General features: G+C 44.1%; 1 protein-coding gene across 1 annotated transcript in view; it reads left to right on the forward strand.

The window, feature by feature from the left end:
* FASN (fatty acid synthase) overlaps positions 1-13834 on the forward strand; it is a 217557-nt gene that overhangs the window by 127348 nt on the left and 76375 nt on the right. Inside the window, exons 20-24 of the mRNA XM_033960321.1 lie at positions 5520-5699; positions 5777-5980; positions 9916-10226; positions 10403-10792; positions 12041-12205. Of these exons, the coding sequence (XP_033816212.1) occupies positions 5520-5699; positions 5777-5980; positions 9916-10226; positions 10403-10792; positions 12041-12205 (1250 nt within the window). The remainder of the gene's footprint in view (positions 1-5519; positions 5700-5776; positions 5981-9915; positions 10227-10402; positions 10793-12040; positions 12206-13834) is intronic.

The following is a 13834-nucleotide window of genomic DNA, read 5'->3' on the forward strand; positions in this document are numbered from 1 at the left end:
TTAAGTCTACTGTAATTTTTCCAATTATTGGTGATATGTTGTATGGCGACTCCTATCATAATCAATAAAAGTTTATTGTTACTTGATGAAATTTGACTTTTTGTTCTCATTGACATACCGAACATTATTGTATCATATGATAATGCTACATGGTTTTCTAATAAACAATTGATTTGAGACCAAATTGATTTCCAAAAGGCCATAATACAGGGACAATAGAATATTAAATGATCTTAAAGTCCCTGTTTCCAGATTACAATGCCAACATCTATTAGACTTAGAGCTATCTAATGCTCTATGTAGAATTAAAAACCAAGTTTGTCTCATAGATGCAGACTCTAATTTTTCTTTTTTCAACCATCTTTATTTTCTCTTCTTTATTAATTTCCAGGTACTTTAGTTAGATTGTGAGCCTTCGGGACAGTAAGGGAATTTTTTAAGTACCTTCTTACTTCTCATTTATAATCTTAATGTATATTTTCTTCAAACCGCTTAGAACCTAACGGATGTAGCGGTATATAAGAAATAAATTACATTACATTACATTATATTACTCTGTAGATCTCATTCTCCAAGACCAAATTCGTGGTCATTGAGACGCAGTAATTTGATGCTTTATCTCAATGCTCCAGATGTCCCTAAATCCACTTATCAATTTATACCACTGTGCGGCTTGGTGACCCAGGAAGCCCACCTGAAAGCATAAGAACTCCAGACTATACTGATTATTGAGATTTTTCCATTCAGGGAACCCCTTCTGAATAGCCTGCTTCAGTTGCAACCATCTAAAGCTTTGTGATTTATTAAGACCATATTTATCTTGAAACTTCAGTGGAAGAAGTAATCTGTCGTTCTACTCTTGTGGTGACGTTTATCTTTCAACAAGACAAAGAGGCACTTCTTAGACTGTTTTTTAGGCTGAAAGAGGTGACCTTTCTGGACAGTAAGATTAACATGTTTTCAGACGTTAGAGAATGACACAGTGGCGGTTTATCCGCGGCTACTGCATTTAGCCGCGGGTAACCCGCCAAAACGGGGAATGAAAAATAGCAGCCTCTGCAGGGACGGGGACAAAGCCATTCACCGCCCCGTGGAGCGGTGAATGGTCTTGTCACCGCAGTGAGGTATCAAGGATCGCGCGGTCCCCGCAGCCCCCACCCACCCATCCGCACGCCGGCTCGATCGTTTAACCAGCTTCCTCTCTCCACCTCACCTTAGTTTGCCGGCTTTCTTTTTCGGCGACTGGCACGCTTTCAAAGAGCCATGCATGCGCGGCTGCTCAGTATTCAATCTTCTGCTCTGACCCAACCAGAAACAGGAAGTTGCAGCAGAGCAGAAGATTGAACTTTGAGCAGCCACGCATGCGCGGCTCTTTGAAAGCGTGCCGGTCGCCAAAAAAGAAAGCCAGCAAACTAAGGTGAGGTGGAGAGGGGAAGCTGGTTAAACGATCGAGCCGGCGTGCGGGTGGGGGCTGCGGGGACCGCGTGTTCCCGGCTCACACAAGGAATGATGGAGTGAAAGGGAAAAAGTTTCTCTTCCTTGGAAATAGATTCTGAAGTGACCTCATCAAAGAAGACAAAGAAATCCTTTAAACAATGTCAAAAGAGCCCAAAAGAGAAAACTGCTACTGCCGTGAGACTCCATTATTGAAGGAATCAACTTGAAATCACAGTTCAAGAGACAGGAAAAGGTTAAATGCCTCATGGAATCCTCAGCCACAACACAAACCAAATTGTGAATGAAATCAGAGCAGACAGTAAGAATTATAAAATTGATGTCTAATGCTGAGGCATTAGAAATAATGCCTCAGCAATACAATTTTCAGAAGTTCTATTTGCTCATGGTAAGGGAGAAGAGAGACTGCTAGTGATGGTGGGGGGACTGATAAAAGATATGAAAGAAGGGTGGTAGAAAGGAACAGATGGTAAAGGAGGAAGGGAAGGGTGGTGGTGGAAAGGAATAGAACAGACATTGAAAGAGGGTAGAGAGGAACAGACCCTGAAGGGAAATTGGAAGGCAGAGTGGGGAGAAGTCGCTGGAAGGGAAGAAGACAGATGCCAGAATATGGGGGAGCGGAGGGAAGAAGATGGGTGCTAGACCAATTGTGGGAGGGGGTGAAGGGAGAAGCACAGTAACAGCAAATGGAAGACGCAGATAGAAGACACACAGTGGATGGAAGGAATTGAATGAGAAGATGTGGAAAGCAGAAACCAGACAACAAAGGTAGAAAAAAAAATGATATTTATTTATTTATTTATTTTTTGCTTTAGGATAAAGTAGTACAGTATATTAGTTGTGTTGATAAAAAATTATAAACAACGCCCTGCCAGCTGAACATTTCTTTCTCTAGTTCAGCAGCCAGAACTTTGATTTATAAGAAAGGAATAAGCTAAATATTACAGTACTAAGGCTTATATGGATGCTGCGGGGACGGTGACGGGGCGGTGAATGGGATGGCAGTGGCAGTGACGGGGCGGTGAAAGGGATAGCGGTGACGGTGATGGGACGGTGAAAGGGAACGGCGGTGACGGGGCGGTGCAGAGGATGGTGGGCCGGGGACAGTGCAGTGACGGGGACAGATTTTTTCCCCGTGTCATTCTCTACCAGACGTCTCAAAAGCAACTCAAACCAGATGGAAAACATCTTGAATTGAAACCGTTTGTAATTTCATTGGAGGCCAAATATCAATTGAGATATCCTTGTAAATGTAAGATCTTTTTGGATCAGAATTACTATATATTTTTTGAGCCCTCTCAATTACAATTTTTTCTTGAAGAAAAGGTAATAACAATCTCTAATACCTTAAAAGTATGAAGATGTAACACTACTAAATTATAAAGTTTTTGCTTTTATTCTTTATAATTAATCTCTCTGATATGTGAATTGTCTCTCTCCCAGAATGTGGATTAATGTAGATTGAATTTTGTTAATTATGTAACGGACATTTGATCCAGATATTATTATTTCCTGTAGAATTGAGGAAGTTCTCTCTTTTTCTTTTCTATACAGTGGAACCTTGGTTTACGAGCATAATTCGTTCCAGAAGTATGCTCGTAAACCAAATTGCTCGTATATCAAAGCGAGTTTCCCCATAGGAAGTAAGGGAAACTCGCTTTGATCCATTCCACTTCCCCCCCCCCCGAGGCTACCAGCGCTGCTCCAGTCCCCCCCCTTGAGGCCACCGATGTTGCTCCATACCTCCCCTCCTGCGATCTGGCATCTCCCCTGCGAACCGCCATCCTCCCCCCCGCTCACATCGCGCCCCCTCCCCCGCAATTCTACATCCTCCCTGAATACCGAAATGAAATCCCTTACCCCGATTGGGCACCGGCATCAGCACCAATGCATAGGACATGCCAGTGCCGGTGCCCGAAGATCCTCTCTCTTCTGGGCTGGGCAGTGCGTCAGAGATCCTCCCTCTTGCCTGTGCTGGGCTGGACTGGGCCTTGAGCTTTTGCGTATGCTCAAGGCCTTCTGGTCTCGCTCTCTCCGAGATTCTCAGATTCAGAATCTCAGAGAGAGCGAGACCAGAAGGCCTTGAGCATGCGCAAATGCTCAAGGCCCAGTCCAGCCCAGGCAAGAGGGAGGATCTTCCGGCACCGGCATGTCCTATGCGTTGGTCCTGGTGCTGGTGCCCAGTCGGGGTAAGGGATTTCATTTCGGTGCTCGGGGGGGATGTAGGATCGCGGGGGATGGCGCTCGTAAATCGAGTCAAACTCGGTTTCCGAGGCGCCGATTTTGCGAATGTTTTGCTCGTCTTGCAAAACACTCTCAAACTGGTATACTCGTAAACCGAGGTTTGACTGTATATGTATGTTTATGTATGTATATATAATGATAAATAAAGAAGGAAAAAAAATCTTTTGGAGACCAAAACCCACTTCCTCAGGTCAGGACAGGATGCTTTAACAGCAGTACACTGTCCTGATCTGAGGAAGGAGGTTTTGGCCTCTGAAACCTAATTGAAAAATGGATTAGTCCAATAAAATGGTATTTTCTTATTTTCCATCTGTTAATTTGTAAAGTTGTGATTGTTATCTGCTATCTTTATATTTGGCACAGTATTAGGGGACATGCATTTCTGATTCTGTGGTGTTGCACTATATGCAGAGTCTGGCTTCTTGGCGGTTCAGTTTAACTTTTGTCTACATATTTCCATGCAGGGTGACGGTGTATCTGTGTTCTGTATGTATGAAAGGCATGGTTTCCTGTTAGCATTGACTGTGCACGATTGATCTGTACTAAACTGGCTTGTTTAGTTTTACAACAGGTGTTTTGATGTTTTAGTGCTCACTGCAGTGTTTAAGATGCTGCCTTTGCCTAGGTGCACTCTTGTTATGTGACTTGTGGATTATTACTACAAATATATTTTATTATATAGAGGAGGGGGACTCCCGGGTGTCAATATGCTAAGTACGCCACTGTGTACGACCTTCTGTCCATTTGTTATTTCTTTTCTTTCCTCTTAACTCCATCCATCTTTGGCACTGATCTCTCACATTCAGCTTACCCAATCTATGTGTAGCATATCCTCCTCTCTTTCTTTCCCTTCCCCACTCTATCCATGTGTGGTGTATGTTCTTTCTCTCTTTCCTTCTGTTTCCTCCATTCATGTGCATCCCCTTCCTCTCCATCCATGTCAAGCATTTCTCTTTTTTCCTCTCCCCTACTCTTTTCCCTCCCTCCCACCCAACCATGCAGCCTCACCCACTCTTTCCAATCTCCATCTCCCCACTTTCCTCAGTCCAACATTGTCCCCTTTCTCTTCCTTCTCTCCCCCCTGCCAAGTCCAGCATTTCTCCTCAAACCTTCCTCCCTCTCCCACCACCTATGCTGCCTGACTCTTGAATCTGGGCCCCCAGCAGTAATAAAATAGTAGAAAGCCTGGCACTAGCACTACCTTCGAGCAATGCGCTTGGGAAAGCTCTGTTGGTTCTGCCCTTCTTGACACGTATCAGAGGGGTGGTATCAACCGGGTCTCCATGAGTGGATTGGCTCAAAGGTTCTCAGGGATGATGTTAGCATTGGTTTCAGGGCTCAGGCCTTGTACTGTTTCATTACTGATGGAGGCCTGGACTCAGATACAGGAAGTGGGAGGGAAAAGGGTTCAGTCTGAGACTGTATGATGGAACTGGGGGGGGGGGGGGCAGGCTGTTTATTGGGGATAGCACTTGCACCTCATAGCAAGGCCTATGACACTGCGCCTCCACAGAGCAGGTACAGCATAGGTGACAAAAGTGCAATCTTCCCACATCTGTGACAGTGTGCTCCGGAAGAAATACCTATTGGAGTACAAATAATCCAATCTTCATGTCTGCAGATCCTTTATTTCTTCTTTGAGATCATTATTTTTAAATTGTGGTGGTGGTTTTAGTAACATGGATGCTTGTTCTCGTAGAACTGACTCATTGTAAACATGCAACTGAATGATTTTTGCCAAGTGCCCAAGGGAGCATGGATTAGGTTCTGATTTAAAGTCTGGAGATGCAGGAACCAGGTCTGTTTTATGTTCTGTACAGGTGACAACGGGATGTTGCTATGGAAAGGAAACTGGGTGATCTTTCTAGACACAATGCTGCAAATGTTTATATTGGGGCGGAAAGGTCGTAGCTTATGTTTGCCGACAAGGATTCGCTCTGTGTACATTGACCCCGTCTGGCACAAAGAACAGATCTGTGTCGATGAAGCTAGCAGAGAAGGTAAAAATTACGCAAGTTCCAGTGCTTTTGGGTCTATATGGCGTCATCCTCAATATTGGCTGTCTTTTCTCTTCTAGTTGTTACTGTGGCTATTAATCGTCGCTTGAACAGGACTGTAGCAGGAGGAGTCCAGATTTCAGGCCTTCATGCTAACGTTGCCCCACGACGCCAGCAGCAGCAAACTCCACCCTTATTGGAGAAATATTGGTTTGTTCCCTACTTTGAAAGCGAATGTCTTTCCAAGTCTACTACGCTTCATGCTATGCTTGAGAACTGTAAAGGTAGGTAGATCTCAAAGCGATACTGTGTAAGTGGGATGAAGAAGGAAGATTGGAGGGAGAATGTGCAAGTTAAGAATATCATCTGTGCTGTGGACTAAATGGCATCACGACCTGTGATGAATATTCATGAGTGGGTGTGACTAGCCACACTCTAGTGAGGAATCAAGCATTTTTTAATATGTATTTGATATCCCCTCATTAGAATCTTTTTTTGGTTTAAATCTTTTATTAATTTTTCAAAGTTAACAAAAATACAGTACAGTATCTACACAAACAGCATTATTCATATATGCATTTATAATCAATCAATATCCCCACCCAACCTATACCTTGCAAGAGAATAAAACCATGACATAAATATCTCTCTCCCACCCTCCCTCCCCTTGGTTGTGTGTGCAATATACCAACAAGATCAAAGGGAAAAAAAAAACCAAAACCAATTACAACGCAACCATAAAAGATATCAAAGGGCCCCAGATTAACTTAAATCTCTTAGTATTGTTTACGTTCTGCTAAGGATCTCCAGATTCTTCTCAACTGATTAAGTTCTGCCCAATTACTAAGATTCACCAGATTCTATTTAATTGTTTTAGTCTGCCCAACTGCCAAGCCTTCCGTTACTCTTGCCTCCCACCCCTCCAAAGGCTCTCCCAACTCCCACCATGAAACCACACCTATGGATCCTCCTTCTCCTTCTCTGCTCATCCTCCAATATCTCCTTCTGCCTGAAACTTCCCCCTCCTAACTTACTGAACCCCATTATTTTCAGTCCTATCTACCCTGGTGCCAAAATCCCCACGCTTTTGCGCACCAGAAGTTATCCCTCCAAAAAAAAACCCCGAAGAATCAATCACGCCTCCTTAAAGCCCATTCCCCCTGCCAACCCTCCCAACCACACCTCTGACTCTCTCACCCCAGTCCCATCTCTCTACTGCAACGCCAAATCCGCATGCAACAAAACCCAAATTTTGAAGGATCTTCTTGAAGATCTTAACCCCGGATTCCTATTCATCACTGAATCATGGATCGCAAAAGACAACATATTCTCTCAAAACAAACTCTGTTCTCACGGTTACCAAGGCCTCTTCTCCCCCAGAATTAACCGAAAAGGAGGCATTTCACTCTCTCCTCTCCCTTCCTCCCACTTCCATCAGCATCTGCCCCCTTTCTCTCCCTCCAACCCAATTCTATCTAGGATCCTTCCGCGCCTTATATCTCTCTCCCCTTTCTTTGCACCCCAATTCCATCAGCATCTGCCCCCTTTCTTTCCCTTCAACCCAATTCCATCCAGTATCCTTCCCCTTATATCTCTCCCCTTCTCCTGCACACCAATTCCATCAGCCCCTTTCTCTTCTTCCAACGCCCTTCCATACCACCCTGCCCCCTTTCTCTCCCTCCACCACCCTTCCATGCTCCTTTCTCTCTCCCCCTCCAAACATTGCAGCTGCCGGCTCTGCCCGCTGAGCTCCTTTGCCCAAAAGCAGCATTAGAACAGCTGACGGCAAGGGGTTACCCCCCCCCCCGGCAATGTCCCCTCCCACAGCAACGGCAACAGGCCCCCCCTGCAGCAATGTCAACGCCCCTCCTCCTGCAGCAACAGCAACGCGGCTGGATCTGTTACAGAAGGGCCCGCGATGACTGCTTCTGCTGGTCTATCCCCCTCTGACGTCACTTCTTCCGGAGCAAGTAAGTGATGTCGGAGGGGGATAGACTGGTAGAAACAGTTATCACGGGACCTTCCTGTAACAGATCCAGCCGCGTTGCTGTTGCTGCGGGAGGGGGACCCCGTCCATTCATTGCCATTGCCACAGGAGGGGGGGTGTTGCCGTTGCCTTGGGGGGGCTCGTTGCCGTAGATGCCAGGAGGGGGCCGTTGCTGTTTTAAAAAATGGCAAGGTGGGTCATCCTCCTTCAGCGGGCTCCCCTCACAGTTTTGGGCCCTAGGCACGTGCCTATTGGGCCTATTGATTAATACGGCCCTGCTCCCAAGACATCTCCCAGTAGACAGCAATAGCAGAGAACGGCCTAGGTAAGACAAAGCTACAGACCAAAAGCATCCTGAAAATTGAATGCTTCTAAGCCAGGCCTAAATTTCTGAAACAAATACACTGAAGGAAGATGAGGAAGAAGGGCATCCACAGTGAGGAGCCATGACGCTAAGGGGCTGGTTTTTGAAACAGAAAAACATTTTTAAAATGGCATAAAGCAGCAGACGGACATTTTGTCCACAAAAATATCTAAATCACTATTTCTGAAACTCATCTTTAAGAAGTTTTTCTATGTAGTTCATCTAAATCTCAAGGGGGTGTGTTGGAGGCGTGTTTTTTTGGGGTGAGACTAGGACAGGCGTACAATTTGGACATTTTTTTGCGATAATGGAACATGATAAAACCTCCAGGGCAAAAGATAGGATGTTTTTGACTAGACCTATTTCAAGAACGATTAAGTGCCAAAAAGATAACCAAATGACTAGAAGACTCCTGGAGGGATCAAGGCATAACCACCCTTAATCCCCCGGTGATCAGTGACCTCCTCCCACCCCCATAAGAGGTGAAAGTGGCATATCAGAATCTATGAGAGCTGCAGATATAATGAGAGCAGAAAGCAGGTCCCTGGAGTAGCCTAGTAGTCAGTACAGAGGCCCGAGCCCAATACAGTCCAATCTCCCACTCCAACTGGTACACTTATGGTGGAAAGAGTGAGCGCCCCAAAACCCCAAAATGCTTACTGAACCCCTATATAAGGCCATTCTAATGCTATATAATTGGGTACAGTACATTTTTGCTATGCCTGGAAGGCTTACCATATGATATAAGGAGCTACGATGTGATGAGTACCTGGGTCCTTTTATGTGATGTTCACTGCAGTGTCCCCTAAGCTGCCCCACTGCCCTGTTGGCCCCCCCAGACATCCCATATCATATGAGGAAAAGCTAAAGAGATTAGGGCTCTTTAGCTTGGAAAAGAGACAGCTGAAGGAGCTATGATTGAAGTCTACAAAATTCTGAGTTGTATAGAATGAGTAGAAGTGACTCAGTCTTTTACTCTTTTGAAAACTAGGAAGACCAAGGGACACTCAGTGAAGTTACATGGTAATACTTTTAAAACAAATAGGAGGAAATATTTTTTCACTCAACAAATAGTTCAGCTCTAGAATCTGCTACCAAAGGATGTGGTAACAGCAGTTAGCACAGCAGGTTAACAACAACAACAGGAAAGGGAGAACAACAGTCCAGAATTATAAGAGTAATATAATATAGCTTAAACAAAATTATTATTGTTTCATTACAAATATGTTGAGAACAAATACAATTTCAGTTCTTTAAGAAAATGAATATAAGAAGGACATGGTTTGATATCTCATAGGGTTATGTTCCAAAGTTTTGCTATTTGAAATGGAATAGACTTTTCAATTTAGCACCTCTAAAGGAGGGACATTATTATAACATGAGATATGTCCAAGTTCAATGATCACTAAAGTCACCCAACAAAGTCCATAGTCTGCTGTTGAGACAGAGCTGGGGGAAGCCACTGGATCGGTAGCATGGAATGTTTCTACTCTTTGGGATTCTGCCATGTACTTGTGACCTGGATTGGCTACTGTAGAAACAGGATACTGGTCTGAAGTATCCTGTTTCTGACCTAGTATGTCAAGCTGTACCTCCTAGACACTGCCTTGGGTAAATCTCTTCATAAAGGTGGCTGTAAATCCCAAGAAATAAATGAAACCTGTTCTGGAATAACTGGGAAGAGTAGATGGCTGATTAGTCTTTCTCTGCCATCATCTACTCTACTATTGTGACCTGTCATTGGTTGTTTTTGAGCAGTCCTGCAATTAACAGCAGCTAAACTTAAGTATGTGTTGGGGGTTTCTCCCTAATAGTCACACGTTCATGAATTACATTTTGTGTTAATAACTTGTCTGTTGCTACTGTAGGGATGATAAAGGACTTACAAAGCAAGGTGGCCCTGTGTGGGGTTAAACTGGCAATCCCAGGGCTAAATGCTAGAAAAAGGGATCCGGTGACTGAGCCCTCCGAGAAGAGTCTCTTACATCTTCTGCACCAGATCTGCCAGCTGGACCTCAATGGAAACCTGCACTCTGAACTTCAGGAGATGGTTAACCAGGAGAAGACATGTCTTCAAGAGGATCCCCTCATCAATGGTTTATTGGACTCTCCAGCGCTGAAAACCTGTCTGGACACCGCCCTGGAAAATCGAAGTGGTCACAGAATGAAGATTGTTGAGGTGAGTTCAAGTTTAGCAGTCATCAGCCTTCACTCAGCGGTTTGTTTCTCTTCTTCTTGTTTTCTGCCTTTCACTTTGAACTGTCTATTCTCATGAGATGTTTCTCACTGGGGACTCTTCATGCTCTCCTTGTCTCTTGCTCCCTCTTCATGCTTTTTCCTTCTTTTCTTCTGCAGGCTTTGGCAGAAGATGGAAACTTGTTCTCTCGTATTCCAGCTCTTTTAAACACACAGCCTTTGCTGCAGTTAGAGTATATAGCCACTGATGTTCAAACAGATATCCTCTTGGCTGAGCAGAGCCAGCTGAAGGACACTGGAATTTCTACGAAGCAGTGGGACCCTAAGAGTGTTGCGCCAGAGGCCTTGACCAATGCTGACCTGGTGATATGTAACTGTTCCACATACTTTCTCCAAAATCCACCTCAGGCTCTATCTAACATGACAAGTGCAATAAAAGAGGGAGGATTCCTTTTACTACACACACTTCTCAAAGGAGACACCCTTGGAGAGACAGTCTCCTTTCTTTTAACTCAAGACCTGGAACAGAAGCAAGGATTCCTTTCTCAAGTAAGGCAGCTTCCAGTTCTGACTATGTATTGTCCTATTACTATGGAGCTTGAAAATTATTAGGGTGATTTGGATGTTGTTTCATAAGTTGTTGGTTCGTTGTGTTTGTCTCATTTCTTCTTGTTGTATGACCTCCAAGATTTCAAATAGGGTGATTTTTATGCAACCCATGACCTGGAAGTACATTTTCCAAGGAGAAGGGAATCCCATGCAGGATTTTCCATTGAAAATGTTGCTAGAAAAGTGGGTCCACGGCCAATGTTGGAAACGGGATACTAGGCCTGATGAACCTTTGATCTTACGTCCTTATGTAGATGCAGATGTAAATGGATCTGAAGATTGCATGGACTTTCTATTCTCTGACCTGTCACTACCTCTTCCCACCTTCTTCTGAATGCGAGGAAAGTTTGGTCAACTTTGTCTCTAAAACAAAATGAAAATCTTTAAAAAAAAAATAAAGAATAGTGATATTAAGAGGCCTAATTTCAAAGCACTTAGGGCTCCTTTTACGAAGCCGTGTTAGCAGTTTAACGCATGTAATAGCGTATGCTAATTTGCCGGCTGCGCTAGGCGCTACCGCCTCCTCTAGTTTTTCGGCTAGCGCGGGGGTTAGCACGCACTAAAAAGGTGCTTCCTAAAAGGAGCCCTTAGACTTAAGCTTGCGACAATCTAACCTTCCTCTACAATTAGGGTTTATATAATGCCTATCAAGGTTATCTAAGCGGTTCTACAATCAGGTACTCAAGCATTTTCCCTCTCTGTCCCGGCGGGCTCACAATCTATCTAACGTACCTGGGGATATGGAGGATTAAGTGACTTGCCCAGGGTCACAAGGAGCAGGGTGGGGTTTGAACCCACAACCCCAGGGTGCTGAGGCCGTAGCTCCATCCACTGCGCCACACACACAATGTGATGTAACCATTTCCCCATGATTGCTGCTTCGGCCTCTTATCTTGTAACTTGCCTTGAACCTGTACTGGATAAGTGCGATTAAGAAATCCTGATTAGATTAGATTAATCTATGGAAGGTTGTAAGTCTAAGTGCTTTGAGAATGAATCCTCGTAATGACCCACCTTTACAAATCTGATCTCAAGATGATTTACAAACAATTGGTAGGTCCCTATCCAGGAGAGCTTACAATCTGAGTTATACCTGAGACAACAGAGGCTGAGGTGATTTTAGGTGATCTGAATTCCCCATCACGCATTTACTCGCTGCTTAGAAGCTGTTTGTGTTTGTCTTGGCAGGTAGAGTGGGAGCAGTTGTTCACTCAAGCATCCTTGGAACTGGTTGCTGTGAAAAGATCCTTTTATGGTTCTGTTATCTTTCTGTGTCATCGGCGGGTGCCGGAGAAAACGCCCATCTTCCTGACTGTAGAAGACTCAAATTATAACTGGGTGGAACCTCTGAAGGTAACAGCTTTCAGTTCTGGGAATATGTTCCATTGAGAGCAATTTTAAAAGACACCAAAGTATAAGGGGCCTGATATTCAGACCACAGAAGACAGCTCGACTATCTCCTGGCATGACATAGCCAATGGCTGGGCTAGCTGCTAAGCGCTATTTAATCAGCCAGGAGCCGTTCATGGCCAGTTAAATAGCACTGAATATCGGGCGGATAGTGATTTATCTGGATAAATGAATCTGTCTAAAAATACAAGTAGTTTTCATTAGTATGTGTACATATAGAGGATAAAAATGAATTTAGACTGGTCACTATTACAAAGCGCTTATGTGTTCAGTACCTGCTTTCTTTAAAATTCAATGCTGGATAACGGGACAACTCAGTGTCTGGCCAGTGGTCATCCTGTTAGATTTAAGAGTGGCCGGGGGTGTTTATTAACATGTGCTGTTTTTCCACCTAACGCACCTTACATTTAAAACATAAGCACAGTATGTGCGATAAGTATAGAGGACATGGCAGTGATCTGCACTTATTACACAGGACAGACACTAACCTCACGGTCCACATACTACATGCATGCAATATAATGTGGGCGCCAGGCCCAGCCATGAAACCACAGCACTAACTATCATCCAATTCCCCTTGAACAGACCCCTCTTCCAGTTAGACTTCCCAAGCCAAGACCCCTCCCTTAGATAAGACTCCACCCCTGCCATAATCAGCCTCTTCCAACAGGAATCCTCCTCTGACAGGAACCTCCTTCACAAAATAATTGCCCTGATGGAAGTCCAATTTTGGATGTTTTGTGGGAAACGTCCAAAGTCAGACTTAGACATCCTATCGAAAATGCCCCTGCATGTAAATAAATTATCTCTTTGGGCTTAGTCCTGCCTAAACAGATGAGGCCACTGCATTTTGCACATATAGATAAATGATACATTATCTGTTTATGTTTTTGTCAGCCACAGATCTGAAAATTGTCCCCAATTTTATGTATTTGATATTTGGGTAGTGCAAAAAAACTCCACTTAAAGGTAGCTGAGAGTCTGCTTAAACCACCACCTCCACATCATTTCCAAAAAACTTCCATAGAGTGACAACTCGTTGTTAAGGTTTAAAATAATTGAGGACTGAAATATTTTGCAACTGTGAGTGTGTAAAGCAATCTGTTAAAATGCCAACATTTCACAGCACTAAGCCGTTTCTTCAGGGCTTGAATCTTCACAGAGTGACAGTGTTGTGCTCACGATCTCACCAGTGTCTTTTGATATTTGGCAGCTTAACCTTTGAGTGGTACTTGTGTGAGACTACCGCTAGGGGAAGAGCAATCAGAAGCATTAAGGTCCAGGGGGGCTTTGTAGGGAAGGTGGGGGCTGTGATCTGATCACAGGATCTTAATTCTGGGGCATCAAAAGAGCCCCTTTCAAAGGTATCACACCCAACTTGGGCTTACTGCCCACATGTTCCTGGCTGCAGCAATGCAAATTGATATTTATTTAAATATTTCTCACCTGCCTAGTCCTAGGCGGTTTACAAAATACAGTCATAAAATGCAGGCCCTTACAATAATTACGCCTAAACAAAGAACAGGTACACCAATTTCTTCCAAAAGACAATCACCTGACATGGCCAACCAA

Source organism: Geotrypetes seraphini, chromosome 10, assembly GCF_902459505.1.
Source record: "Geotrypetes seraphini chromosome 10, aGeoSer1.1, whole genome shotgun sequence".
NCBI classification, from domain to species: Eukaryota; Metazoa; Chordata; class Amphibia; order Gymnophiona; family Dermophiidae; genus Geotrypetes; species Geotrypetes seraphini.